Below are 26,337 nucleotides of genomic sequence, written 5' to 3'. Positions count from 1 at the left end.
ATCCAGCCAAGAACACTAGTTTCTGTTCATCTGTTCTTCTCCTGAAGTTCGTAAAAGTAGTAGTTTCTTTTCCCGATATTCTTCATTCTCCTTCTCTGCTTCCTCGTCTATGGATTTTCTTATACATGCTTTCAGTTCCTCAATTCCTTCTCCGCTATACGTAGATACAGGAATTATGTCTTTGAATTCAAGTTTATTTGTGGGAATCATTTCTTCCTGTAGTAAGTGGAAGAAGTCTGAAAAATCATATTGAAAGAGTTAAATACAACCAACAAATAGGCCATAAAATCCCATTACATTTAGAAAATAAATTACAGTAATAATCATAAATGCAATTAATATAGAAGTATTATTTGCTTAAATAATCTTGAAAAAATAGCGAATGTTTCAGAAGACAAGCACTAACACAGCAGTTATGCCATACTTACACCCTCATGAGAAGATTCTATACCCTTCCTTGAAGATGCATACAAAGAAACCCCCAGCTGTAGAATGCAGGAGATGAATGGTTTTAAGCCTTCCTGGTTCTTATACACTCCGGGAAACAGGAAGCAATTCACCCCAATGTAGTAACAAACCTGAAGTAAACCCCTACACAGGCCTGTCCAGAATTCTCATGTGTTTCAGCCAAAGTCACATGACAAATTGTTTATACAGCAGTGCCTGTAAGAGGACCTTCAGCGTAGAGCACTGTTATCAGAGATACCTAGAATAGAAATTTACTCTCAGGTATCATAGTTGGCAAAGATCTTCTAGGATATCTCTATATTATGAAAACACCTCCCCGGCATTGAAGCCAGCACTACTAAGGCACACAAACAGATCTCTAAATGCAAGAAATGATTTTAAAACATGTTAAAATAATACATTTCATAGCTGACTTCACTTCCATTTCAAACAACTCTTTGCCAATGCAGAAACCTTATTACTCCCGTGAAACCTTATTACTACTTTTGTTGAAGGTAATTGTTGAAAGTTAATTTACCTTGAGGATTCTGTAGTTGTTTCGTAAGTTCATTCAAGTTATCCTTTGCGCAAGGCAAATCCATTTTATTAATGGCAAGAAGTGCAGGTTTTGTTACAAGTTCCTCTTTGTACAACTCCAGTTCCTTAAAAGACAAGCAGATTTGCCTTAGTAAGTATTTGTAGTTTAAGAAGCTCTACTTAAATTTTACATCCTCTTTCTCATTTGTTTAATCGCCTAAATAGTCTTTCATACCTACGCAGCTGCAAGATCTACTCAGGTGCTCAAGGTTAATGCGTGAAAGCAGTCTGACAGAAGAAAATAATATTTAGTGATTCAGTGATTTTTTTTTTGCTCAAACATGGGTATTTCAGGTAAACAGCTTAGCTGATTCTAAAACAGCCTCCTATAAAAAGGATGACAGTTCTGGTTTTGTTTTTCTGATATCCACAAACACAAATTCCATTTCAGAAAAAGTTCAGATCTATGAAGTATATAAGAAAGCTCCTTGGAGAGTTTCCTGATTCTTTAGCATTTCAAAGAACTATGGGTAATATCAGAAATAAAATACCAACCATAAATAAGCTGAAAATAAACAGCAATAGCTGAAATTCAGATTCAATACCTTAAGTCACATAGCTAGAGAGGGGACATCTGCTGAACTTGAAATTATGTCAAATGTATTATTTTAAATCAGAAGCAATGATAAGAGATGGAAACAATGAGTGTCTGCAAAGCTGGGGTCTGATGCCTCATCTCCATTAGGCTGTGCAGTAAGGGCATCAAACAAGGATCTAACTATACTCATGTATTTCTACTTCCTAAAATCTTAACAGACTGGGGGACTAGAAATGAATTCTTTTCACCTTTACTTGATTGTAAGAAATATTCCATGTGCTGCATAGATTAATGATGGAACAGTTGTGCTCAACATAAAATACAGCATTTTCACCTGGAAAGATAAAACTAAAGATTTCATCATTTCTGAGAACCCTAAGCTTGTTAACTGGCCAGAAGACACACTAACATTTGAAAGTTCTTGATCAAAACAGAGCTTCTTTCTTGGCTCAACATACAAACACAACTGCCATTTTGGAAGACAAGAACTTACCTTTGTTAGAAGCAATACAGTTTCAAAGGCTGTTCTGAACTGTGTCTTAATAGACAGTTGAAACCCAGAAATATCAACCTGAAAAAGTTACACAAAACCAAGCTTTGTGGTGTGTTCAGTATCAAGGTACTCTCCAACTACTTTACAGTAAAATGTCCCCTTACACACCCTCATCCTTGGGCAAGTAACAAAGGGCAACGTATGCCAAAGTAACACAACAGACACTGGAAGCACAAACTGCTTGGTTCTGATACAGTGTTTCTCAAAGGTCTCATTTTTAAACCTCTATTTTAAGGGGATCTTACAGAAAAAAGGAAAAAACTTCACCCCATGCTGTAATCATGCTTGGAAAACTTTACTGTTCTAAAGTAATTGGCCAATTTTAATGATAAATTCTATTTAGGGATTTAATTTGAGTTGTTTGAGTGTTCCATTCTGAAAACACTGCCACAATTGTTTTTAATATAAAACACCCAGCTTACAAGTTATTTCCTAAATTCCAACTACACTGCAGTTAAGACATGTTTTATTTACTGTAGTGCCTTTGATTTCAATAAGCTCTAAATCTTATTTAACTTACAACTAATAGCAGCTGTTTGGTTCTTTCTATGTGTTTGAGAAATTTGTGGCCCATCCCTTTGTTTGCATGTGCACCTTCAATCAGTCCTGGGAGATCAGCTACTGAAATCTAGAAAGACAAATTTCAAACAAAAGATTTCCAACAAGCAAAAATGGTGATCTTAAACTACGAACACCTATTATCATTTTATAAACAAAAGAACCTAGACAAAGGAACGTTAGGAATATTTATTTTGAGAGACCCCTTTTACAGCTATGTGTGTTCCTTGGAACTGTGCAGGGGATCAATTCTCCAGCAGTATGCATTGGCTGTTTCAAAACGTTTAGAATCTAGATTTAGAAGCAGATTTAAACAAAATCCTACTATTACACAGACACTGTGCTCTTCTGTGTTCCCCTGTCTATTTATTTATAGTTGTCTGCAAAGTAGAAAAAAGAGGGTAATAATACCTTGGCAGAGGTCTTGCAAAATTTACCCATTACCTGAGAATAAAACAGACTCTGAAAGGCAAGAAGATTAGGCAATCACAGTTGTATAGAATTGAAACTGCCACCAGAAAAGAAAGTAAGGTCTGTTCCTTGAGGCTACAGAGGATCATTACCTCACTTATGTCTATATAGTTCCAATATAGCAGCCAACACTGTAGAATAAAACCATGAACTGCAGGAACATCCAACAATAAAGGTGATAGGCTATAATGAGAAACAGACTGCAGGAAAACAAGCCAGGAGTGCAAGTCGTTCTCCTGCTGGAGAAAGACACACCAGTAGGAGCAAGAAGTTCTGATTCATAGCAGGTAAGTAGTTGTTTTTTTCAAAACACTATAAACAATCCTGTTATTTGCAGCACAGCTTTCCAGGAAAAGTTATCCTAAATTAGCAGATAAAATGAATATATAAAATATTTCTCTTAGATGTATGCATCTCTACAGGGAATGCGACAAACTAGACTTACTTCCTGTAATAGACAGTTTTGTGAAATGAAGGTTTCAAGCATCCACTCCTGAATCCCCCTAACATTATTGCTTCTGAAAGTGAAAAAAGGAATTTTCTGTCTTACATCTGAGAGTTATGCTTTTCTGGTTAACTGATCTGAAACCCTTTTATGCATTTGCCTTTTATCTTGGAAGTGACGAGTCCAGTACTACATGTACCATATGCTTTAAAAACAAAATAAAAGCACATCAAAGAAGATTGTAGCTTGAGGAACCAAAATGTTTGCTGTAACCTTACACAAACTCGGGGTCCAACATCTAGCAGCAAGAGTCTCATTTAGCCTTGGTTTCCCCCGTAGTGGAAACTGCAGAAAGGATTTGAGGCACCACACAATTATATTACAACTTTACCTGAAGAAGCTAGGCGGAACCAGGTTTACAAAAATTAAGGTGGTAGGGCAGTAGCTCCACCAGTCCTCCAAAGCTACAGCTTATCACAAAAGGAACTGGACCCAGGGACATCACTTCTGAAGTACTGCACTAGCCTGGCTGCTCAGGAAATCACCATCACTTTGTACTATTTTAGTTTTTTATTAAAAAACAAAAATACCAACAAAAGGTAGGTTGAGCACCCAACCCAGAAAGCCAGGACACTAAGTTATGGTAACTGCGTTATATTCACAAAATTCCCTGTCCTTCACTATTGCAGATCTGCAGTGACTGGAAAAAAATGCCACTGTTTAAAATCCATTCTGAAAATGACTCATTCATTCCAGAGCACTCTGTAAAGCCAATTTGCAGAAAAATTCCTCTTCTAAATAAAAATAACAGGTTAGACTCAGAAACAACGAATTTTTAAAATCCTAAACTTAACAAAAGTATACTAGGACACAGCAATCTCAATTCCATACACAAGTTCATGACTCTAAGATTATAAAGCAAGATTAGAACCATAGGAAAGAGACAAGGGAAAATGAGAAGCCATTTATTAAAATGACTGGAAATCAGCTGTCACATTACTGCATTTGGCTGCAAAGCTCTCTTCTTATTACTTCATAAAAATAGTGCTTTTTCCACAACTCTCATTAAAGTCCATGTAGTTGCATTTATATGTATACATTTTAGACACACATACGAAAAAATGTACAAGTTTCCTTTTTCTTTCTGAAATTATGTTAAGCAACATAACTAATCATTATATATAACTTCCAACAAACAGCCAGAATGAACTTGCATACCAACCTGCTTATAATCTGCATACATGATCTTTCCTAGTTCAGGCTGTATTGTTGTAACTATGAAAAAAAGAGGAGAGGAAGAAAACAGAACTGTTTAACATTTTAAAAAAAATATTAATTTTACAAAACACTTAAATATTGGAGGACCTTCTCACCTCATATTTAAATAAAACAAATATACAGTAGCAGAAAAAAATAAGACAAATGGGGTGATAAGAATGATTGGAAAAGGAATAAAAAAAAGCAAAACAAGACCACTAAAAAAACCCCAGTAGTTCATCAAATCTCAGCACTGCTTGCAGTTCTGTTCCCATCATACCAAAAAGGGGACAGAAGACCTGGAGAAGTCTCAGAGACAAAAATTACTATCCAGACTATGGAATAGCTTCCAAAGAGGGAAAAACAATGGAAGGCAAAGTCAGACAGGACTCTTTTAAATTAAGTAAAAATATGAAAAGGCTGTAGAGAATTAGGAGTGGTGGAGTAGGAATTATAAGTACTTGTACTCTTGTTTTTTTATTAAAGAATGATTAGATAACTAATCCTAATTTACTGATACCAAAATAATAAAAAAAATTCTGTCATATTTTCAGCGGACACATTCAAGACCAAAATCTTCGTCTGTTGCAAGACAGGCGGTGGCTGTTTCCAAAGCATACAAGATGTTTACCCAAAGGAACCTGATGGTGCCTATTCAGTAAATGGAAGATATTAGATACTACAGAGTCTCAGGGGCAATAAAATGGGCTGAGACTAAAATAAATGTTAAATAGACTCTGAATCAACAGGGTGGAGCACTATGAGGATGTACACATGAAAAACTGAGGTGGTTAAAGGAACGGGACACTGAAACAGCAAGTCTCTCTGAAATATTTCTTATAATTAAGTATCTGTATAATGTATTTAATAGGCAACATGGTTATTCTCTACCCTTTATAATAAACTTGCAAACCAAGTCAGAGGAAAGAACTCTTGCTCTCAAAATATTACAGCTCTAAAAAGAAGAGTATGAACTTACATGCATAATTTGCAATCTCAGGTTTGGCATGAGAAATCTTGCTTAACAAGGATGATTTTCCTGCATTTGGAAACCTACAAGGAAAGTCAGGATTTATACACTGAATAAACACATAAGTGATTCCTGTATATTTTATTCCCAAATACATTATATTGCTTTAGTCAAACTCAATGCTATTAATTAGTTTTTTGCACCTATGTATGCAGACTCTTTAAAAAACCCCAAAACAACAAAACCCAGATCATTATGAATTTTTTTAATGAAATCTGAATAATTTTTCTAAATCTAACAATGCTTCTCAAGGATGCAGGAAGGAGAGATACGTAAATATCCATGTAACAGACTTAAGAGAAATGTTTCAAAATCACTCGGATGGAAATACAGCATAAGCATCCATGTCTACCTGAATTCAGTCTTGACATCCTATAGCTATTTTATAAATCACATTTACATTCTAAACACCTGTCAGCCAAATGCATCGTTATCAGTTGGATTTAGCGTCTTTTGTATACAAATCATAGTTGATGAAACATTCTACAATTTAAGCACCAATGATGTCTGTGCCACAGTTTAGCCAAAGGAGCAAAGCATGTGTAAACTCTGTAACTACATTTACAGGGGGACGGGGCGGAAGAGACAGAGACAAACGTTGTGTACAGACTCACACAGAGTCTGTGTAGGTTTATAGGGCAACAAAGTTGTATGAGAGATCCTGAAACTAGGACTAGCCCGCTTTGCTACCACGTAAACCAAAAAGTTTTCCAGTGAAGCCCTAGGAGCTGGTCTGAGAAGATCTGATTGTTTTAACCTTTTCCCTTTGCAAGAGACAGCTGTACCTGCATACTACAACAAAAACGTTCCTTAAGGGGATACAACAGCTTTTACAAAAGCTTCTTCACAGAATACATCTACTCACTGAAATGGAAATCAAAGTTAAGACTGAAATTATATCACATTTTAAAGATTAATCTGAGCTGTAAAAGACACAACAGCCTTTATCAATGTCAAACTTGAAGCTAAGGCTGACATCAGAGAACAGACTATAGTCCTTTTTATAGCACCTGTTCCATACAGGAGATCACAAGGACTTTGGTTCTAGTCAAATTCACAGTTATTCAGCACAACATATCAGTGCAACAGGGATCAAAGAAGATTGTCTACTGGCAACTGAACGTAGGTCACAAGCTACAAAGGCATGTGTCACACAGAAAACCATATACTCTTCACTTGAATGCATACAGAATCACAACCTGTTAACAGGGACAACTAATAAGAACATGAACTAATGAAGAAACAAGACTAGTATTACATTAAAGGGATTTATAAAGGGGTTGTAGATGCAGCTTTCTTAAAAAGAGACATAATGAATCTTGTTATAACAAGATAACGATTCAGGGAATTTTTAATGCACTCTGATGTTGAAAGGTGCCTTAAAGGCTTTCTAGAAGGTTACTCTGGCTAGCTTCTCAAGCGAGTATTTTGTTTCCACTGAGGTACAATATGCTCTTTGAAGTCTGAGCTGTGACCTACACGATACATCACAATCTGTACCCAAACTTCACGGGCCTTTATCGAATCTGTGTTTTTTACCTGATCTAATAGCAAACCACTTGCAAATCTACTTAACTGAAAATAGCAAACACGAAGAGATCAAAGACAAACACAAACTTTCAGAGGTTGATGCATACTCTCAACAAGAAAATAAGCTCCTCTAATTGATAATAAATCTTTCTATCCATTTTAAAGAGAAATTGTCAGCTAAAATATAATCCAAAATGCAAGATAAAAGAAGCACTGGTCTCATAAAACTCCTTTCACACACTCTAAAACCAAGAAAATAATTGTCATGTAATTACTGAAGAGCATTTTAAATTTATAATGTTAGATTTATCTAAAGTTATAACAAAATTATTTCTAAGAAGCAAAAAAAAAAAGTATGTAGAAAACCACACTGCCTTCAAGTTTCCATTCTTTAATGGTATATATCAATTACACTCTTTCCACCTCAATCTCCTCAGTACTTTATTTTTCCTATATTTTTTTATTAGTAAAGACCACAGGGTGGGGTGGCAGAGGTAGTAGATACCGAGCAGACCAATACTTTTACAATTGCAGTTTGGTGAAAGCTTTCTACAAACAAAAATATATTTATCTGCATTGTTATAAAGCAGCAACATTGAAATGCAAGTTGTATTGTTCCAGTTTGTAATTACTTCTTCCAATATTCCAAACTGTTTATTTGGGATAGTAGGCTATATAGTTTGAAACTCTCTTTAAAACTATTACAGGAAGGACCCACATGTGCCAGTACCATAAAGTCGAAGATGCGATATGGATAGTGTTCTTGGCTCTGTTTTATACCTCCTACTTACTTCATAATTAGCTAGTAGTATCTTGATAATCAATGCAATTGCTAAATTCAATTATAGTAATAATGGTTCATGAAGCCCTTCACACACAAAAGCAGAACCAATATTTACCAAATTTTAAAATGAATTTAGTAGGCTTACACTCTACCAGCTTTCTGCAAACTGCAAGTAATTTAACTGGCATTGCGAATGTACAGTGATGCTTATCCTCCAAACTCGCAAATTTATTTGAAATTCCATTTGACATTTACTACTTTGTTTTCTAATAGCAGTTTTTGAACTACAGTACTTACCCAACCAAGGCAACATCGGCTACAAGTTTCAAATCAAGACGAACAATTCGCCTCTGACCTTTGTGAGGCATGAAGTTTGTGGCCAAAGAGCCTCCAAGACCTCCGCGAGCTACTAGGAACCTCTCTCCTGCTGCATTAAGCTCTCCTGAAAAGAAATTCACTCATGAAAAAGCACAATCTGCTGCAGTAGTTCAGTTCATAGAATCACAGAATGGTTTGGATTGGAAGGGACCTTAAAGATCACTTAGTTCCATACCCCCTGCCACAGGCAGGGTCGCTTTCCACTAGATCAGGTTAAGGTTGCTCAAAGCCCCATCCAACCTAGCCTTGAACACCTCCAAGGATGGGGCATCCACAACTTCTCTGGGCAACCTGTGCCAGTGCCTCAACAGCATCAAGATGAAGAATTTCTCCATTATATCTAATCTAAATCTACCCTCTTTCACTCTAAAGCCATTACCACTTGTACTTTCACTATATGCTCTTGTAAAAATCCCCTCTCCAGATTTCTTGTAGGCCCCCTTTAGGTACTGGAAGGCTGCTATAAGGTCTTCCCGGATCTTCCTCTTCTCAAAGCTGTTGTGATTTTCTACTTAAATCTACCTTCAATGAAGTGATAATTTTCTGCACACTTCCTTGCAAGAGCTGTGCACTTTGCGGTCACGGTAGTTTTCCTTCTTTGGAAACAAATAAAAGCTTTCACACCCCAATATTTCCCCTCTATCATATACTTAGTGCTAGGTAGAAGCAGGCAAAGTATAGCTTAGATGGTAGTTGTGAAGCCTCCAATCCTTGAATTTAAGAATGCAAGGAAAAATCTGCATTGACAGAGACGTGGCTACAGCAAACAGGATATATTATCTCCCTTAGGGTTAGAATTTTGGAATAATTAAAACAAATAAAAATGCAACATTTGAGTATACAATATAATTCATATAATTCAAGGATACCTCTAGACACTGATGCACCTACATCATAAACAGCTCTTGCCATACCTCTGATTTAGTTAAACAGACTAATTCATGAATTTAGTTTGAACATGGAACAGCATGAGAAGAAAACCTCTGAGAAACTGCAAAGGAATCACTGAGAGTTATTCCAAGAGCACTGAATGGAAAGAGATCTTCCTGCTTACTACTAAGACCCGCTCTCTAAAAAAAAAAAGAGTAAGAGTGAAAAACAGGTAAGTAGTTTGGGTAAATTGAAATGTGGACACTCATCAAGAATCTTAATCTTTTAAGCAATACTGCAATTCAACAAAGTTATAAGGACATTTACTTGAGCTTGTGGACACATAATTTATGTGATGCCATTAAAGAGTCTGTGGAAGATTACTTCAATAATTTCTACAGCATAATTTTTGTCAATTCTTTGTCTAAACAAAGGAAAACAAGCATATTTTGGGAGATGTGTATTTTCAACACCTTAGTGTTTGGAAGCATGCTAGATGCTATCAATGAATATGATGGTATCTACTAACTGCATTAAAACAAAGCAAAGGTTCTTACCAATTTGCTTGCCATCATCACACAACACTGAAATTCCCAGAGGCACATGAACTTCACAATCTTTTCCTTTTTCACCTTTTAGCGCTTTAACGCTGAGAGAAAGTAAACCAGGCTTAGTAAGTTAAGTTGACATTTTGCTTTCTGGAAAAGATAACGATTTCATCTAACAGACTCATACCTGCTGTTGGCTCCTGCTCCAGCTACAAATCGCTTCTGGGGATACTTGTCTCTGATGTTCTTTAAGGTAGTTTTTTCTCGGGCGACGAACCAGACATCACCACCTCTTCCTCCTTCCCCACCTAGGCGAGGATAACCCATTCCACCAGTCCCTCCTCTCACATAGAGTCGTAAGCCGTCTATGAAGTTGCCATACTAACAAAATAACAGATTCCTATCAGTATTATGTTCTGTTTGGGTTTAATTTTAAAGAAACGTGAGCAAAACTGCTTGGATCGAACTCTTCTCTGATGGCAATAATGGAAGTTCAAGGAAACAGCCATGTAACCCTCCAAAACAGGTTCTAGTAAGAGAAATTACCAAAAAGGTTCAGAAAACATAACTGTAACCCTCCAAAATTGGTTTTAATAAGAGAAATTACAGAGAAGGTTCAGCAAACAGACACGTATACCTCCAAAACGTATTTTAATAACAGAAATTATTGAGAAGTTTCAGAAAACGGACACGCAACTCTCCAAATTGGGTTTTAGTAAGAGAAATTACAGGGAGGGTTCAGCAAACACACACGTAACCCTCCATGATGGGTTTTAGTAAATCAAATTATTCATAAGTTTCAGAAAACCTATGTGTAACCCTCCACAACGATTTTTAATAAGAGAAATTACAGAGAAGGTTCAGGAAGCAGCTGTGTAACCCTCCAAAACAGGTTTTAGTAAGAGAAATTACTGAAAAGTTTCAGAAAACGTACGCGTAACCCTCCAAAGTGATTTTTAATATGAGAAATTACTGAGAAGGTTCAGGAAATAGAGGCGAAACCCTTCAAAATGGGTCTTAATAAGAGAAATGACTGAGGAGATTCAGGAAACGTACGCGCAACCCTCCAAAAAGGGCCTTAACAAAAGCAATTGCTGAGGAAGTTCAGCCACCTGCGGGGCAGCCCCGCGCGCCCCCCTACCCGCCGCACCGACCTTCCGCAGCGCCGCCGCACCTCCCCGCACCATGGCCGCCACGGGGGCGGGGGGAGCGCGCCCCGCGCATGCGCAGCAGCCGCGGCGCCAGGAGGGGGCGCGCGAGGAAGCCTGGAGGGCGGGGGTAATGGAGTGGGGTTAAAGGGGGAGGCTCAGATCAGACGGTGGGGTAATGGCATGGCGTGGGGTAGAAGCATGGAACAGTTAGCGTTGGAAGGGACCTTAAAGATCATCCAGTTCCAGCCCCCCTGCCGCGGGCAGGGACACGGCCCCCTAGATCAGGCTGCCCGAGGGCCCATCCAACCTGGCCCTGAACACCTCCAGGGATGGGGCAGCCACAGCTTCCTGGGCAACCTGTGCCAGGGCCTCACCACTCTCATAGTGAACAAATTCTTCCTTATGTCTAATCTAAACATTCCCCCTTTTAGTTTAAAGCCGTTCCCCCTCATTCTATCACTACATGGCCTTGTAAAATGTCCCTCCCCAGCTCTCTTGTAGCCTCCTTCAGGTACTGGAAGGTTGCTATAAGGTCTGCCTGGAGACTTCTCTTACTCAGGCTGAAGAAGCCCAACTCTCTCAGCCTGTCCTCTCATGGGAGGTGCTCCAGCCTTAGGATCATCCTTGTAGCCCTCCTCTGGACCTGTCCCAACAGCTCCATATCCTTCTTTTGTTGAGGATTCCAGAACTGGACACAATATTCCTGATGAGCTCACAAGAGTGGAACAGAGGGGCAGAATCACCTCCCTTGACCTGCTGGCCACACTTCTTTTGATGCAGCCCAGGATACGGTTGGCCTGGGCTGTGAGCGCCCATTGCCGAGTCACATCAAGCTTCTCATCAATCAGCACCCCTGAGTCCTTCTCCGCAGGGTTGCTGCAGTAGGAAGAATTTGTTCATTATGAGGATGGTGAGGCACTGTCACAGGTTGCCCGGGGAGGTATTCAAGGCCAGCCTGGTTGGAGCCTTGAGCAGCCTGGTGTGGTGGGAGGTGTCCCTGCCCATGGCAGGGGTGGTGGAACTGGATGATCTTTGAGGACCCTTTCAACCCAAACCATCCTATGGTTCTATAATTCCCTCCCTCAGGTGTGTGCAGCTATGATGGCCCCTTGAGACTAGTGGCCCTGAGGCTGTGGTGGTCCCTGACCAGGTCCCTGAGCAGTCTCAGTGTTTTTTTCAAAGAACAAATCCTCATGAAAAAGTAAATATTCTTCCATTCCTTCTTACAGCCTTTCCACAAGGCCATACATTCTCAGTTACAGTTGTTAGCTACCTAAGGAGAATAATTACCATTTACAGGAATTTAATACCAAAAGTGAGTTCAACAACTGATTTTAGCTGTTACATGATATAAAAGCAATTTAGAGAACAGTAGTGTGCCATCTACATGCTAAATGGCCCAACAGAACATTTAAGCAGTATCTCGGATTTATCACAACATGGAAGTGTTGTCCAGTGCCATTTTAAGACTGTAAATTTGGGTTTATTAGTTGTTGGTTAGATTTGTTTCTTAGTTGCTCCATGTTGCAAAATACATGCATAATCATAGTTACATAGTTAGATTCTTCCATGTATTATTGTTTGGTCTTTATGTGTGGTGTAATTTTGCCTTATCTTGTTCACTATAGAAGCTAGGTCAATATCTACGTTTCAAAAAATCTACCTGTGTATAGTTCTATATAGTCATTAGTTAATTAAGTAAAGGAAACTTCAATTAGCTGAAATTTTAGACATAAATTACAACTACACCCCACCTGCTCTGCCCGATCTTTTTCGAAGACGTTGGGGAAGAATGAATAAGTCCCCCACATTTCTAATCCTTTGCTTTCAGCTGACCCACAGTTGTCTCTCTGACTTAAAAAAGCAAAATGTTTGCTTTTCAGCTGGGCTGTTCAGAAAAAGGTACAGAAGAAGTGCGGCTGTCATTGAGAATGATCATTCCTGGTGGCTTTTGATGATATTGATGAATGAATAAAATAATAACATACTTCAATTTAATACAAATTTAAAAGATAACTACAGTACAAAATGTTCTTTTTTTTTTTTTTGTCTTGAAGTGTCCTATTCTGTGAGAGCTTTTAGCAGTATTTTTAGAAGGCCTTAGTGCCCTTTATGAAGCTTTTCCTTCCACCTACATGTTCAGAAAAAAATACATTAAAAAGCTTTTCGCTCTATTTACTATTACAGACTTGCTTCTTCTGCTGTTCCATATTATTTTTACCAACTAACTACATATTCTGTTTCAGCTAAAAAACACTTTTGAATTTCTACCAACTAGACATGTTTGTACCATACTGTTATGGAATTTTTAGAGCAGAAGTTTTTACATTGATCTAAATGAGAGTGCAGGAGGAGATGTTACTGTCATCTAGTGAGCTTAAGTTAAATCCCCCATATTCAAAGGATGCTTTTTCTCAGTGTTGAAGTAGTTTCACCACATGTAGAATGTCAAGATGCATTACGTGAATGGCAGAACAGAAATCATTACAACAGCAAAAAAATGCAAAGCCCCTTTCAGATCATGGAGACTACATCTGGAATTCTGAAACAGGTGATACATAAAAACTTGTAGCATGTTTTGAACAGAGCTGTTAAGAATGTTACAGGACAACTGGAAAATAGCAAAGGTGAGTCTGGCCTTGTACTTGAGGCATTTAACCAAGGGATCTTGGCTGAGAGGCTTGTTGGCTGAGAGTCCCTCCGTACTTGGTGGTGAGAGGCATTTGCAGGGGACAAGCCACATCCTGAATGGCTCCCTGTGGATTGCTGTCTCTCTCTGTTAGGTCTTTGAAGTTAGATGGGCTGAACCTGGACTGTAACTGCTTATCTTTGAAACAGAGAAAAATGACATGGACAACCACAAACCCCAAAGTGTGGTCTCAATCACATGCAAAGCTTTAGGAAGATTCAGATTTGCCATATTAATACCTTTAGTGATAAAACATTTGATATGGTATCACCTGGGAAGAAATGAGAATATGGGTGTTAGGAGAGAAACTTGAAGTGAGATAGCCACAAAAAAGGTTGAAAAGGAAGATGTGAGGCTTAAGGGGTTGGTTTTAGGATGATCTTATTTGATATTTTTTGTAGTACCCCTGATAAAATCAGTAAGAGCATGAAATCTGGGAATTATATATAGTTGGCAATCATCATTAGTACAGAGAGAATCCCAGGAGATATGTTTTCTTTTAAAGTAAAGAGGTATTAACATCACTGTTTAAGGACCCAGTGAGATCTCATTTGTGGTGCTGTGAAAACTTCTGTTTAGTTGTTCTATAGCTGAGAACTGAAAGTGGATTAGAGGGGTGTGAGGTCCACCACCAAAGAGCTTGGGAGCCTTTTGTACAAATAGATTTTAGGATGGCTCAACCTGTTTACTTCAATAAAGGAAAAAACAGGAGATACAAGTGCTGTCTAAAGATATATCAGGAAAGTAAACACGAAGGATAAAAACCATTTAACTTGCAGGGCAATGCTGACACAGGAACAGATACGTACTATTCATTAATAAATATATCAGGAAATTAGAAGAATGTTTCTAGTCATTACAGCAATCAAATTCTTAAACAGCTTTTCCATGGAATTAGTGGGAGCAAAAATATACCTGTTTTTAAAATGGTGCCTGATAAATTTATGAGGCGATTGTTCAACAGAGCTTTCTGTAGTGGCAGGGAACTAGACCCTGTCATTCAGGGGGACCTTTCTATTCTGTGTTACCATGCATATTCTTGGTACAAATAGCAGAACATTTTGTCCAGATTTACAGTTCATAATATGGGAAGGACTTCTCACTCTGATCTGAATAGTGGGCAAGATTCTGAAGTTCTTACATATACAAAAGTTAGATTGTGCTGCTGTGATCTCAGTGAGGCATACTATGTTGGCATTATGTAGGAAATAATAGAAAAAAAAGGAGATAAGCAAAAGAACTTTTTAGTGAGATGAAGACAGTGTGGGGAAGTTGCAGATGGCAAGAAGGTTATCAGCAAAGTTCTTCAACGATCATGTCATAGGCCCTGAGCTCTCCTTGGATACCAATAAAAGTATATATCAAATTACCCCATGTTTTTGTGCCTTGTTTTGCTTTTGTGGCGAGTACTGCTTGAATTTAGTCCTGTTGAATCATTACGACTGTTGAGAGCAGTAGCATCTGTAACTTGTTGACTTAGCAGACCCTTATATTTGGTGTGCTGGACTTCTTTAACAGATGGCAGGAGGTCATATCCAACAAGTTAATGTGTAGACTGTTCCATTAGATACAGGCAAAGCTAACTAACTAAAGTTAATTCAACTCATGTAGTCAATCCGCAACTCAACCTCAAAAAGGAGGAGTTGGGAAAAACTGGTCTCCTGTGTGTATATTGTGAGTTGACATAACGCTAGGTTCATTTCAGCACTGAGCAAGCTCATGCCCACAAGCTCATACCAGCATGGAATTGAGTAACACTTCATTTGAAATGTGCCATTGTGTGTTTTCTGGAACCTTTTACATCAGTAAATATGTGATCACACATACAGGATGCTAAAAATTACTGAAATGGAATTTAAAATTCTACTAAATGTTGAGGGTATTTAGATCATTTATTTCCTCAATACTCTGCTTGAAAAATGTGTCTGGTCACCTGAAGAGATGCTGTGTTTTGCCAGGGCTGCACTGATTCCATCATCTTTTCCATTTGATTTGCGTTGGCTGTTTAATCACTAGTGGGTGTGCTGCACTTCAACTTAAGGAACAAGGCTGTGAGCACTTCATTGTCAAGCCTGATCATAGAACATCACTCTTATTTCTTTGCTTCAGATGCTGCTAATCAGCAATGCAGAGGGTGACTCAATTCTTTATCTTCAGTGAATCTTGTTTACGTAAGAGTGTGTAGATGTGTAGTCACAGAGATACCAATAATTCAGTCATACAAAAGGCTGGTAGCAGTTTAAGACTCTCCAAACAGATTTATACGTAGTCAATGCATATTCTGAGTTTCATGCTAAATAAAGCTTCAGTGTCTGCTCATTTTGTTCTCACCGTGTACTTCAAATACTTGTATATGATAGCTTGAAAATCACAAGGGTACTGCTACATCAAGTCATGGTTTTATCACTCTATTTCTTTTCTCTCATGATATAAATCACTAGGTAGTGCTCTGTCATCAACTCTAACAAGAAGCAGCCATAAAATCTCCTTCCACAACAATTTTAAAACTTCTAGCAGCAGTTTTTTTTAAACTTGGACTTTATGTGCTGTTTTTCTCAGTCTAAAGAAGAATTAACTTAGGTGGAAATATTTAAAAATTAAGTTCAAGTATTTTAGCTGCATAGCTTTAGTTTAAAGTAGAGTTGAAGTAATTAAAAAAATGCAAGTCAATTTTCTATCTTTTATGAACATGCACACAGTTCATTGCACTGCTGGGAAGCTGGTATAAAGGTCTTTTCAGTTGACAGAAATAATTGCACCAACATATCCAAGATTCAGATGCTCTAAAAAATTGATGTATTACTTTTACAGTTTTATTTAAAAAAAATAAAATTAAAGAAGAGATGTAACCAATGCCAAGGATAGGCTCTTCAGTACAATGAAGTGCTGCTAGACGGAGGTACCTCAACTTCAGTAATAAAAAGAATAAGCTGAAGTACAACATTTCAAAACTCATGCAATAGAAAAACTATTGATGTTGGAAGAAATTTGAGGGAAACATTTTATTTTTTCCAAGTTTAGTTATCAATTAAAAAACTCAGAATCACAGAAATAGTCAATTTTGTCTGTAATCCCACCTCACAAAACTTACTGTGGGAAGCAGCTGTGCGGGACTCAGTGGGTTTACATATGATGTACGCTGCATCTTTGGAATTCTTCCTGAACTCCTGCAGAGTGGAGAGCACAACATAATCTTTTTCTATATCCCATTTAGTCACCAGCTGAGAAAAGTCTGCTTTCCTAAGTATGTGGACAGGGTCTCCAGTTTTAAGGGCTTTCACATACGACCTAAGCTTTTATGTAGCTTTCAGGTATGTTAGATTTTATGGAGATGGTTACAGTTTGACTTTCCTTGATCTTACCTGTTCTGAAATAGAAATTGCAGTAACAGCACTTACCTAATAAACATGATCAGTGTCTTTTTTTCATGGTGCTTCCATCCTACAAATGTCATGTAACATCCTGCAGATTATTAGTTGCCAACAATTTTGATCTCTGTCAATTTAAATTCATGGGTTCATCCTTATTCCAGGTGACTTTCTCTCATAGGTGATAGCCCCTCAGTGCTTGGCGGACAAAGATGCATAATACCATTAAGGAAAGCAAAATATCAAAGTCAGAATAATTTTCACTTAGGGAGATGAATTTTTAGATATTATCAAAGGATTTTCACATAAGCAGACTCTTAAGAGAATGTTGTTGATGAGGCAGCATTTCAAAAGCAGAAATTTTTATTTGAAAGGATTTTCCTAAGAGAAATCTGTTCCTTAATATTTCAATTTCTATAGTTGTGTTCTGGGAATACCTCATTTTGGAATTAAAAATGGTGAATTTATTAACTCGATTAGGAAAAGCAAGAGGAGCATGATAAAAATAAACCTGCATGATGAAGAAAAGGAATTGAGGGCTGCTGTTAGAGGCTGTTGGAGCAGAACGAAATCCCTGTGCTTGCAGTAGTATCCGGTGCTACTACGCCAAGATGTTTTAAGTGGGAATTAGACGTCAAGAAGGAATTGATGCAGTGGCCAAACAGCTGCACGACTACTCACTTCTTTACATGCCTTTAATTGCCTTTGAAATTTTGGCTGTTTCACTGTAAGATTGACCATGCTAATAAATTTGATAGTGCAGAAAGCAAACAAAAAGAGAAATATAATTTCCTCCCTTGACAGCTTATTGGAGACTATTTTGATTAGTGATACGAAGGAGCTTTCTTAAAGGCAGGTTCATTGTACAACCTCCCTAATGCTTTAATCTCCTTGATTATCAAAGCTGCTTTAGACTTTCAAGGAGTAATTACAACTGTATTGCTATATTCCAGCCTTCCAGCTGTTTTCTTCTATATAGCTGTGTAGGTTCAAACATGGCTTATGTTTTTGAAACACGATTTTGAAACATTGTTTATATTGCTTAGCTGGAAAGGCTTCCAGAAGGTAGCTAGCCATTCCAAATGTTGTCATTTCAGGTCGTGTTTGCCTTCAAGTACCGTGTATATTGTTTTCATGACAGAAATTACTACATTTCCACTTGAAAGAACAGGCTGTGCCTGTCATGTTGTGTTCCATCAAAGCATGTTGTGAAACCCTAATAGACACAATTTTACTACATATTTGTCCTATATTCTCATAAGCCATGCCTTCCTTTAGAGAGGAGTTTCTCTGGAACTGGAACTGTCAACAGTTTTACATGCTTAAGAGCTTCAGACATCATGATTCTGGGCCCATTGTTTCTCATCTGTGGTAATGTACTGTATGGAAAAAAAAAAAAAAAGCTGCAATTTACTTACATCAGCCCTCTCCTGGTACTGAGCCAACTGTGTTTCTTCAGGCGACATCTCATGCAGGAGAGCTACCAGTGATGAAACCGAGATCAAACTATATAGACAACCTTAAAGAGTGCTGTTGGTTTTGCACACAAGTGCAGCAGGGTTTGATTTCTACATGAACCCAGTACTACAGTGAAGTGACTTTCTGCTGTGTGCTGGATGCAGCACTTTCTTTGTACTTAAAAAGCAGTAGCCTTTTGAAATTTCATATTTTTAAAGAGAGGGAGTGGAGCTGTGATAGAGCCTCAGTGCCTCAGATACCTGACATTTGCTATGAACCTTTGAACAGCCTTTGCAAGGATGTAATTTTTGTGAGACAATCACCAGACCGATGATGTTTGGAGCACTTGTTTTTTAAGTTGCCTAAACGTTACTTGCAGGCAAAGTATTTGACCCCACATTGTGCTAGAATGATTGTATATGGAAAAGAAACTTGTTTTTACTTGAGCTTCCCATGCAAGTGTTTTCCTTTGGCTTTAAAATTTGGTTCTCTAGCATAACCCTGTTTGCTACTCCTTGTGCCATAGGTCATCAAGACACTTTACATTCATAGATCCTCACAGGACAGACTCTCATCTCTGAAGTGAATAGTTGAGGAAATCACACTGGAAAAAGTCCCACATCTGCAAGTTATACTTTGTAAGTGGGTGTCTAGACTCAAAGATGAATTAACTGAAGAAACCTTCTCCAGGCATGTAGCATTGGACCACAGGAACTCCCTGCCGCCTTCTCTTGGCAAGAGCCACTTCCAGCCCTCAGCAGGTGAGGAGGGAGTAAAACTACTTCCTTCCATTGTATGCAATAGGAAAAGGGCTAAGACACCCCTTATACAGCAGTTCTCAGGTCAGGAACTGTTCCTCTGCACAGTGATGAGCTGCACTGAGGCACCAGTGAAGTGGAGGACTTCGGTGTTTCAAGATCTAGTCCCTTAGTGCAGGAGTGGGCACAGCAACATTTCTGAGGCATAACTGATAGCATTGCCATTTTTCATAACTGATTTTGTTGCATATTGCTAACTGTGGGTATTTGTGAGAGGTGGTCATGTTCAGAGTTATTATCTGACATTGAACTGTTACAGGGTAGAAGAAACCACAATTTCGGTGTATTTGTGAAAATGCTTCGAGTTTCGGGCAACCTGTCCTGAATTAGACACAACAGATACCTAGACGAGACTCCAGAAATCCAGCTTGCTGAGTGGATTTGCCTGAGCTATCCAAAGAGCAGTGCCAGGACTGAAGGAGAAACAGAATTGTAAATTTATGGTCAGGAATTTACCCTTAGGAACACACATTGCACTAGTAGAGCATCTTCCAGTATACTAAGTCAAGGTGGTTTACAGATTTTAATGTTCTGGGGCTCCCTGGTGCCCCTTAATTAAAAAGGTATTTTTAACCTTATTTTACTAGCAAGATATAGAAGCTATTTTATGTAGTGTACTGGGTCTCACTGGGTTAACCTACAAAATGGAAATGGCCCATGGAAAATCCACAGCAGCTGGAACAAAAAATCTGTCTCTCTTTATTTTTGGTCTTACACTTCTGTATCTGATGAGAAATCATAACTGGCATAACATAAGAACATGCATAGAAGGAATAATTAGAAATCTAAGTAAGCTTCTTCATCAGATTCTGTCCTTCAAAAGAAATGGAGCTTTTCTAAATCTGTGCATGAGCCTAGCTCCTTAGCAGAGAAAATAACTGGCCAGAAACAAGCAAGAGAAGAATCTTTAACCACTAGCACAGCTGGGCTGCTGCTGGCTGGAAGATATGGGAGGTGAACTCCAGTGTGCGGTATCTGGCACTGGTGCCAGCTTCTAGTGGGGAGAATATTGTCAAGTACAGATAAAACAGCATCAAACCCCTCTCTGGCAACCAAGTTATAGGCGATTTAAAAAAACATAGTGTAAAATCAATCTCAAGTCAGAGAGCTTCCATCAAAAGGGAAATGGAATAGTGGATACACTTTGTGCCTATAAATTCTGGGCTGTACATCTCTTTTCCATTATTTTGAAATGTTGCCTTTGATGGGTACATACATGCTGTAGTGGGCAGACACGTTTGCGGATGGAAACCTGGGCTTATAAAACAGAGAAAGCACTCGTGTTACTAACTTGGATAAAGATTTTCTATCCATTCTATTTGCCTCCCCCTGACAGCCCTCTGCCTTTCCCCTCACCAAACACACCCACCCACCCATGCAAACGCAGTCTCTCCAGGTGAGACCCCAGCTCAGGGCTCAGCTGACATTCAGTGCCTGCTGCAGAAAGAGGTGGGGCTGCCACAGCCATAGCTCCCTCCCGCCTTTCCTACTGACCTGAGTTCATGCTGCTGCGGCTGCTGCTTTGCCAGTGGCAGTCGTCCCTGTGCAGTCTAATCCCAGCACCGTCAAAGCATCCTGCAACTGCTGGGCTCTTGCACCCTTTCAGGAACCTGTTTCCTTTTCTCCAAGAGGCTGACTACTGTTCTTTCAAGGCTACTCTTTGTATCTCATCACTGAAACACTGTAAGTATAACTTCTACTCTTTAGTTATTGCCTTTGTGAAACTCATCTGTCTTGTACTGAATAGTATGAGTTACTAGTTCAGAGTCTCAGTGAGGCTTGTTGTGGTCTCTGCTCCTGTCTGAAGTGTTCAAATGGATCATTAGCTTTAGCTCAGTTTTAGTGTTTAACTGGATTAAAACATGAAATCAAAACAACTCAAAATGTTGGTGGCTTCCTGGCTGCTGTTTTCCTACTTTGTAGCTAAATCACTAGTGTTTCCTTTGTTTAAATGTTGGTGCCTAGTGAAGTGGAAGTGAGAAGAGAAGCATTTCCACTCCTGCTTGTTTGCTGGAGCCAGTTTTCTAACAACCCAAGAAAGATGAACTTTAATGGATATTCATAAGCTTTTGGGATGCTGAATAAGGTAATCCTGCTGCCTGCTGAAATGTAACTAGGAAATGAAGTTTAGAAAGGAGTTAGGTTGGGGAGTATCTGTCTGTCTCTCTCCCTTGAGTCTTGAAGCTGAGGTAAAGGAATACATGAGTTTAGGGACCTCAGATGGCTGCAGCAGAGTAATAACACATTCAAACTAAAAATCATCCCAGAATGCTGAGGCCATAGCAAAAGAGGTTGTTTCGAGATGTCCTGTTTCCTGAACCAGCTTGGTATGACTGTGAACTCCCTAGCATCACCTCAGCTCTGTCTTCTAATAGACAGTTCACATAGATGTTGTATTATTCCCTCTTTAATTGCATCACCAAGAGTTGCAGAGAGGACATCAGTGTGTTAGCATTTCGAAGATATCATAGACTAATTTTCCACATTGCCAGGGCCCAAAGATACTACGAGTGGGAGAGCACAATTGCAATTCTGGCAAAGTTCCCAGTGAAATTTGCACAGTTGTCCAAAACATTGCCTTAAATCTGCACAAAACCTCACTTTGTTTTGTAATTGTATTTTATATTATCGGTTGGCATGGGGTTGGAAACTGTGGGAATGAGCATGGTGCCATTTGACATAGAACTGATTTAAGATACCAGAATAAGGGGCACTATCAGAGTCTCAACTGTCATATATTTTTTTCCCCAGAATTTGTGTGCAATTGTCTTTTTTTGTCTGTTTGTTAATCTCTTTACATTTACTCTCTTCTTCCACTGCACTTTATCCTCATATGAAAGACTGATAACAAAATGTATCAGGCATTTTAGTGATGTTCTGTCTAAACCTGCTTCAAGTATATGGAATATATGTCATAAGAGAACTGCAGCTTTCCATGTATGATAATGGAAATATTCTGTATTCTGTAGCATTTGAAGTTCTCATCATGCCTTCTGTGTTGTTACTCTTTCCATCTACAGATAGTTTCTGTGTTTCGTGTATATGCTAGAAAAAACTGTGCAAAGTGTGCCTTATTTTCTAACATAAGCCGGAAAGGAATATGCCTTTTTCTGGTCCTGCAACAGACACCGAATGAGTTCCTAACCTGCCTATGCTCATCCATTTCAGCGTAATGATCTGGTTAACTGTTCCTTCAGTACCACCTTTCTGAGTTGGCCTGTTCCATGAAACACTGGCTATTTATAACTCAATCAATTATAATAGAATACCACTAGGATTCTTTCAGCATCTGCTATTAATCTGATTTTACTGATGATTTAAGTATGGGAATTCAAGGGGAAATGTCTTGGACTCAAGGAGCAGTCCTGACATATGTTACGATCACTTCCTGCTTCAACTTTTCATGTTCTGAACACCACTAATGATTTCTAGGTGCAAACCTAGCTCCAGCATTAGGGTTCATTGACTGGCATTTATTCCACAGTTTGAAAACAAATATTTTTCTGTTTATATGCATCTCTTTGAGTATCCTTGAAAGTTATGTGAGAATGAACTACATAATGGCAGAACTACTGTGATCTCATACACTTTCTTTCAGGTATCTTCTCAGAATATGGAATTTGTATGGAAACGAAAGTGGTATCTTCAGCTGGGCTGTATAGTGATATTGAATTTGGTTTATGCCAATCTAGACTATCAAAAAGAAACTCCTCCAAGCCTGGGTCAGATTGACCATCAGTGCTGGGAGGTGTCGTCCCATGGGCTGGTGGAAATGAAGAAACTCAAGGTAGCAGATACAGTCATTGCTCTCTGGGACTTCATGATGTTCCTGAAGGAATCCCCTAAGCCCAAGCACAATGAACTCTTCAATGATTTAGCCCAGAACTTCTGGGATATGTATGTAGACTGCGTGCTCTCAAGATCCCATGGAATGGGCCGAAGACACTTAATGTCTCCCAAATATTCTTCCACGTACTCACACAGAACTTTAGCAGGTAACTATAGGATATGGTGTTAGCCTAACAATAAACTGAATCACTGTTCCATCCTCATCCTTGATTATTTAGACAACTCAATATAGTTGGTTTCCAATTTTTTGTCTATGCTTGTCAGAAGTATTTTCATCTTTCAATGGCAGCTACTTTCACATTACAAAAGTCAGAAGTACTTAGGATACTACATTTCTACATTTAACAAAGTTTAAAAAAATGTCAGGTATGCATGTGGGAAGGTGTGGAAATGGATGCTTCATTCTCTGTTTATCACTCTGTGCATATAAGTGACGTTACAATACTAAAAGTTTTCTGACTGGACTTAAGTCTCAGCTTTGGTAAATCAACCCTTTGTGTGAAGGGAAGCTTAAATCCCTGAGCACTTAAACTCTGTCCTTCCCATTAAAATAATGGCACATAATGTGACCTCATGGTCCCTGTGAATCATCAAACAGTGACAAATTCTGGTCATTGTGGTCTGGGATGAGTCTGAATTGAAGTCATATAGGTGATCGGCTTTGTGTCTTCTTAACCAATCCCAGATCTATGTGCTTCCTTCCTTCTTGGCAATAGACTATTTTCTGATGTACCTGGTCAGATGTTTTAAGTTTCCAGACTGAACACGGTGATCATTTAGTGATATCATTCCGAACTATACTGCTTGGAGAATAACTAGGTTTCTTTCATCATCTTGCAGGGTCCGCTTTCACCAACTCATTTTAGGTCAAAAGAGGAGAAAATGAAGATACCTCAGCAAGACAACACCAAAATGAAGGAGCACAAATCTGCACATACTGCAGATGCTTGGACAAATCCATTGGCATGGTTCAATCTTTTTCCTTTTCTCTGTATAAAGTACTTAATCACTGCTAAACTGACAAGTACGTGAGCTCCCACATTATCATTTTTGCTTTCCTGTCTTGCAATCTACCAAAGCTGCCTTTTCCCACTGCATGTGTGAATGCTTTTGTGTTTTGAGTCAAGACCTTTGTTCTCTCACATAAGATTGTAAGCCTGAACCAGTGTCGTATTTTTGTAGAGGCTCATCTTTTCCAATAATTCTCTTTTTAAAAAGTTAATTTTGATGGAAACCCAATATATTTTTATACATTAAGCAATGAAGAAAATGTCAACAAACATTTTATACAGTCTTGCACATGCAATCAACTTTACTTTTAAGAATTGCAAAAAAGTGTGACATCAAGCTAAAGGGAAGGATTATGCTCATTGTAATGTCCTGTGCAGTCTAAAATTTGGATTTTATCACTGCTTAATCTAGGCTGTGGATTAATTAAAATATTTTTCTATGCAGCAAAGTCTGAATAGTAGTAATTCTCTCATCTGTTAGCATGCTACTTGAGAAACCATTACTACATTTCATTAACAACAGTACTTTACTGCTCTTTATTTACACACTCCTACAGATAAATACGGTGATACAATCCATCCCTGTCTTACCAGGCAACATCACAGTTGAGAAGAGACCCATGCATCAAGTGGTTCAAAAGTGTGAGAGACTGGCTTGGCTACTGCTCTCATGATAAGAAACAATCCAGCATGGGTAAGCTAGTCCAGGGAGATGAACTGCCTAGTTAATCCCTTTTCCTAAGCACAGAAAGTCTAAGAACAAACGGGAACACTCAGAGATGCTGACTGTTCTTTGCTTTACTCCTTGGGCAATGCAGCTTGTTCAGTCCCTGTTGGGTTCTAGCGTTTTATGAGACCCCAACTGGGTTTAATTATTGTGGGAAACAGTACTTACTTACACAGTTATCAGCATAAAAATCAGCCCTGTTCAATATCTTTATCAATGACCTGGATGAGGGGATAAAATGCACTCTAAGCTTGCAGACGACACTAAGCTGGGAAGAAGCGTCAATCTGCTGGAGGGTAGGGAGGCTCTGCAGAGGGATCTGAACAGGCTGGACCGCTGGGCAGAGTCCAATGGCATGAGGTTTAACAAGGCCAAATGCCGGGTCCTGCACTTGGGGCACAACAACCCTATGCAGTGCTACAGACTGGGAGAAGTCTGTCTAGAAAGCTGCCTGGAGGAGAAGGACCTGGGGGTGTTGGTTGACACCTGACTGAACATGAGCCAGCAGTGTGCCCAGGTGGCCAAGAAGGCCAATGGCATCTTGGCTTGTATCAGAAATGGTGTGACCAGCAGGTCCAGGGAGGTTATTCTCCCTCTGTACTCGGCACTGGTGAGACCGCTCCTCAAATCCTGTGTTCAGTTCTGGGCCCCTCACCACAAGAAGGATGTTGAGGCTCTGGAGCGAGTCCAGAGAAGAGCAATAAGGCTGGAGAGACTGTAGAACAAGTCTTACGAGGAGCAGCTGAGGGATCTGGGGATTGTTTAGCTTTGAGAAGAGAAGGCTGAGGGGAGACCTCATTGCTCTCTACAACTACCTGAAAGGAGGTTATGGAGAGGAAGGAGCTGGCCTCTTCTCCCAGGTGACAGGGGACAGGACAAGGGGGAATGGCCTCAAGCTCTGCCATCCATCTGGATGGACATCAGAAAGAAATTTTTCACCGAAAGAGTCATTGGGCACTGGAACAGGCTGCCCAGGGAGGTGGTCGAGTCACCATCGCTGGAGGTATTTAAAATATGCATGGATAAGGTGCTCAGGGGCATGGTTTAGTGGTTGATGGGGATGGTTAGACTTGATGATGCTGGAGGTCTTTTCCAATCTAGTGATTCTGTGATATAAATCTTCATTAGTAACAAGAAGTCCATCCCATAATGCCTGGCTCATATTTAGTTCACAAAATATCCCCAAATTTTCATAGATTTGTAAATGATCTTTTAGGTAAATACAATATTGAACTGCATCTTGTAAAACTCTTCTCCTGCA

General features: G+C 39.0%; 2 protein-coding genes across 4 annotated transcripts in view; one reads left to right on the top strand and one right to left on the bottom strand.

Annotated features, from left to right (window-relative positions):
- Window positions 1-26,337, bottom strand: part of LOC138721971 (GTP-binding protein 10-like) — a 60,183-nt gene continuing 33,846 nt past the window's right edge. Inside the window, exons 1-10 of one of the 2 annotated variants that reach the window (XM_069859614.1) lie at window positions 11,161-11,218; window positions 10,194-10,387; window positions 10,016-10,107; window positions 8,508-8,652; window positions 5,846-5,919; window positions 4,832-4,884; window positions 2,656-2,763; window positions 2,076-2,153; window positions 986-1,109; window positions 1-236 (exon numbers count right to left, since the gene is read on the bottom strand). In XM_069859614.1, the coding sequence (XP_069715715.1) occupies window positions 16-236; window positions 986-1,109; window positions 2,076-2,153; window positions 2,656-2,763; window positions 4,832-4,884; window positions 5,846-5,919; window positions 8,508-8,652; window positions 10,016-10,107; window positions 10,194-10,387; window positions 11,161-11,193 (1,122 nt within the window). In that variant the 5' untranslated portion in view covers window positions 11,194-11,218 and the 3' untranslated portion in view covers window positions 1-15. Of the gene's footprint in view, window positions 237-985; window positions 1,110-2,075; window positions 2,154-2,655; window positions 2,764-4,831; window positions 4,885-5,845; window positions 5,920-8,507; window positions 8,653-10,015; window positions 10,108-10,193; window positions 10,388-11,160; window positions 11,219-26,337 lie in introns of those variants that run through there. The other variant, XM_069859612.1, reaches the window with a different exon arrangement.
- Window positions 21,000-24,832, top strand: FAM237B (family with sequence similarity 237 member B). 2 transcript variants are annotated; one of them, XM_069860444.1, is made up of 4 exons: window positions 21,000-21,173; window positions 21,456-21,576; window positions 23,089-23,485; window positions 24,180-24,832. In XM_069860444.1, the coding sequence occupies exons 2-4, from the start codon at window positions 21,565-21,567 to the stop codon at window positions 24,203-24,205; spliced, it is 435 nt and encodes a 144-aa protein (XP_069716545.1). In that variant the 5' UTR covers window positions 21,000-21,173; window positions 21,456-21,564; the 3' UTR covers window positions 24,206-24,832. The 2 variants fall into 2 exon arrangements, with proteins under 2 accessions (XP_069716545.1, XP_069716546.1); XM_069860445.1 differs by lacking the exon at window positions 21,456-21,576.

Source organism: Phaenicophaeus curvirostris, chromosome 6 (genome assembly GCF_032191515.1).
Source record: "Phaenicophaeus curvirostris isolate KB17595 chromosome 6, BPBGC_Pcur_1.0, whole genome shotgun sequence".
NCBI lineage: Eukaryota > Metazoa > Chordata > Aves > Cuculiformes > Cuculidae > Phaenicophaeus > Phaenicophaeus curvirostris.
Note: the sequence above shows the minus strand (reverse complement) of the source record. Positions and strands in the feature narration are given on the sequence as shown.

Bases quoted from the DNA above. Each gene is read 5' to 3' on its own strand.
- FAM237B (XM_069860444.1), top strand. The intron at 23,486-24,179 runs GTAACTATAGGA...ATCATCTTGCAG, and splicing joins CTCACACAGAACTTTAGCAG to GGTCCGCTTTCACCAACTCA.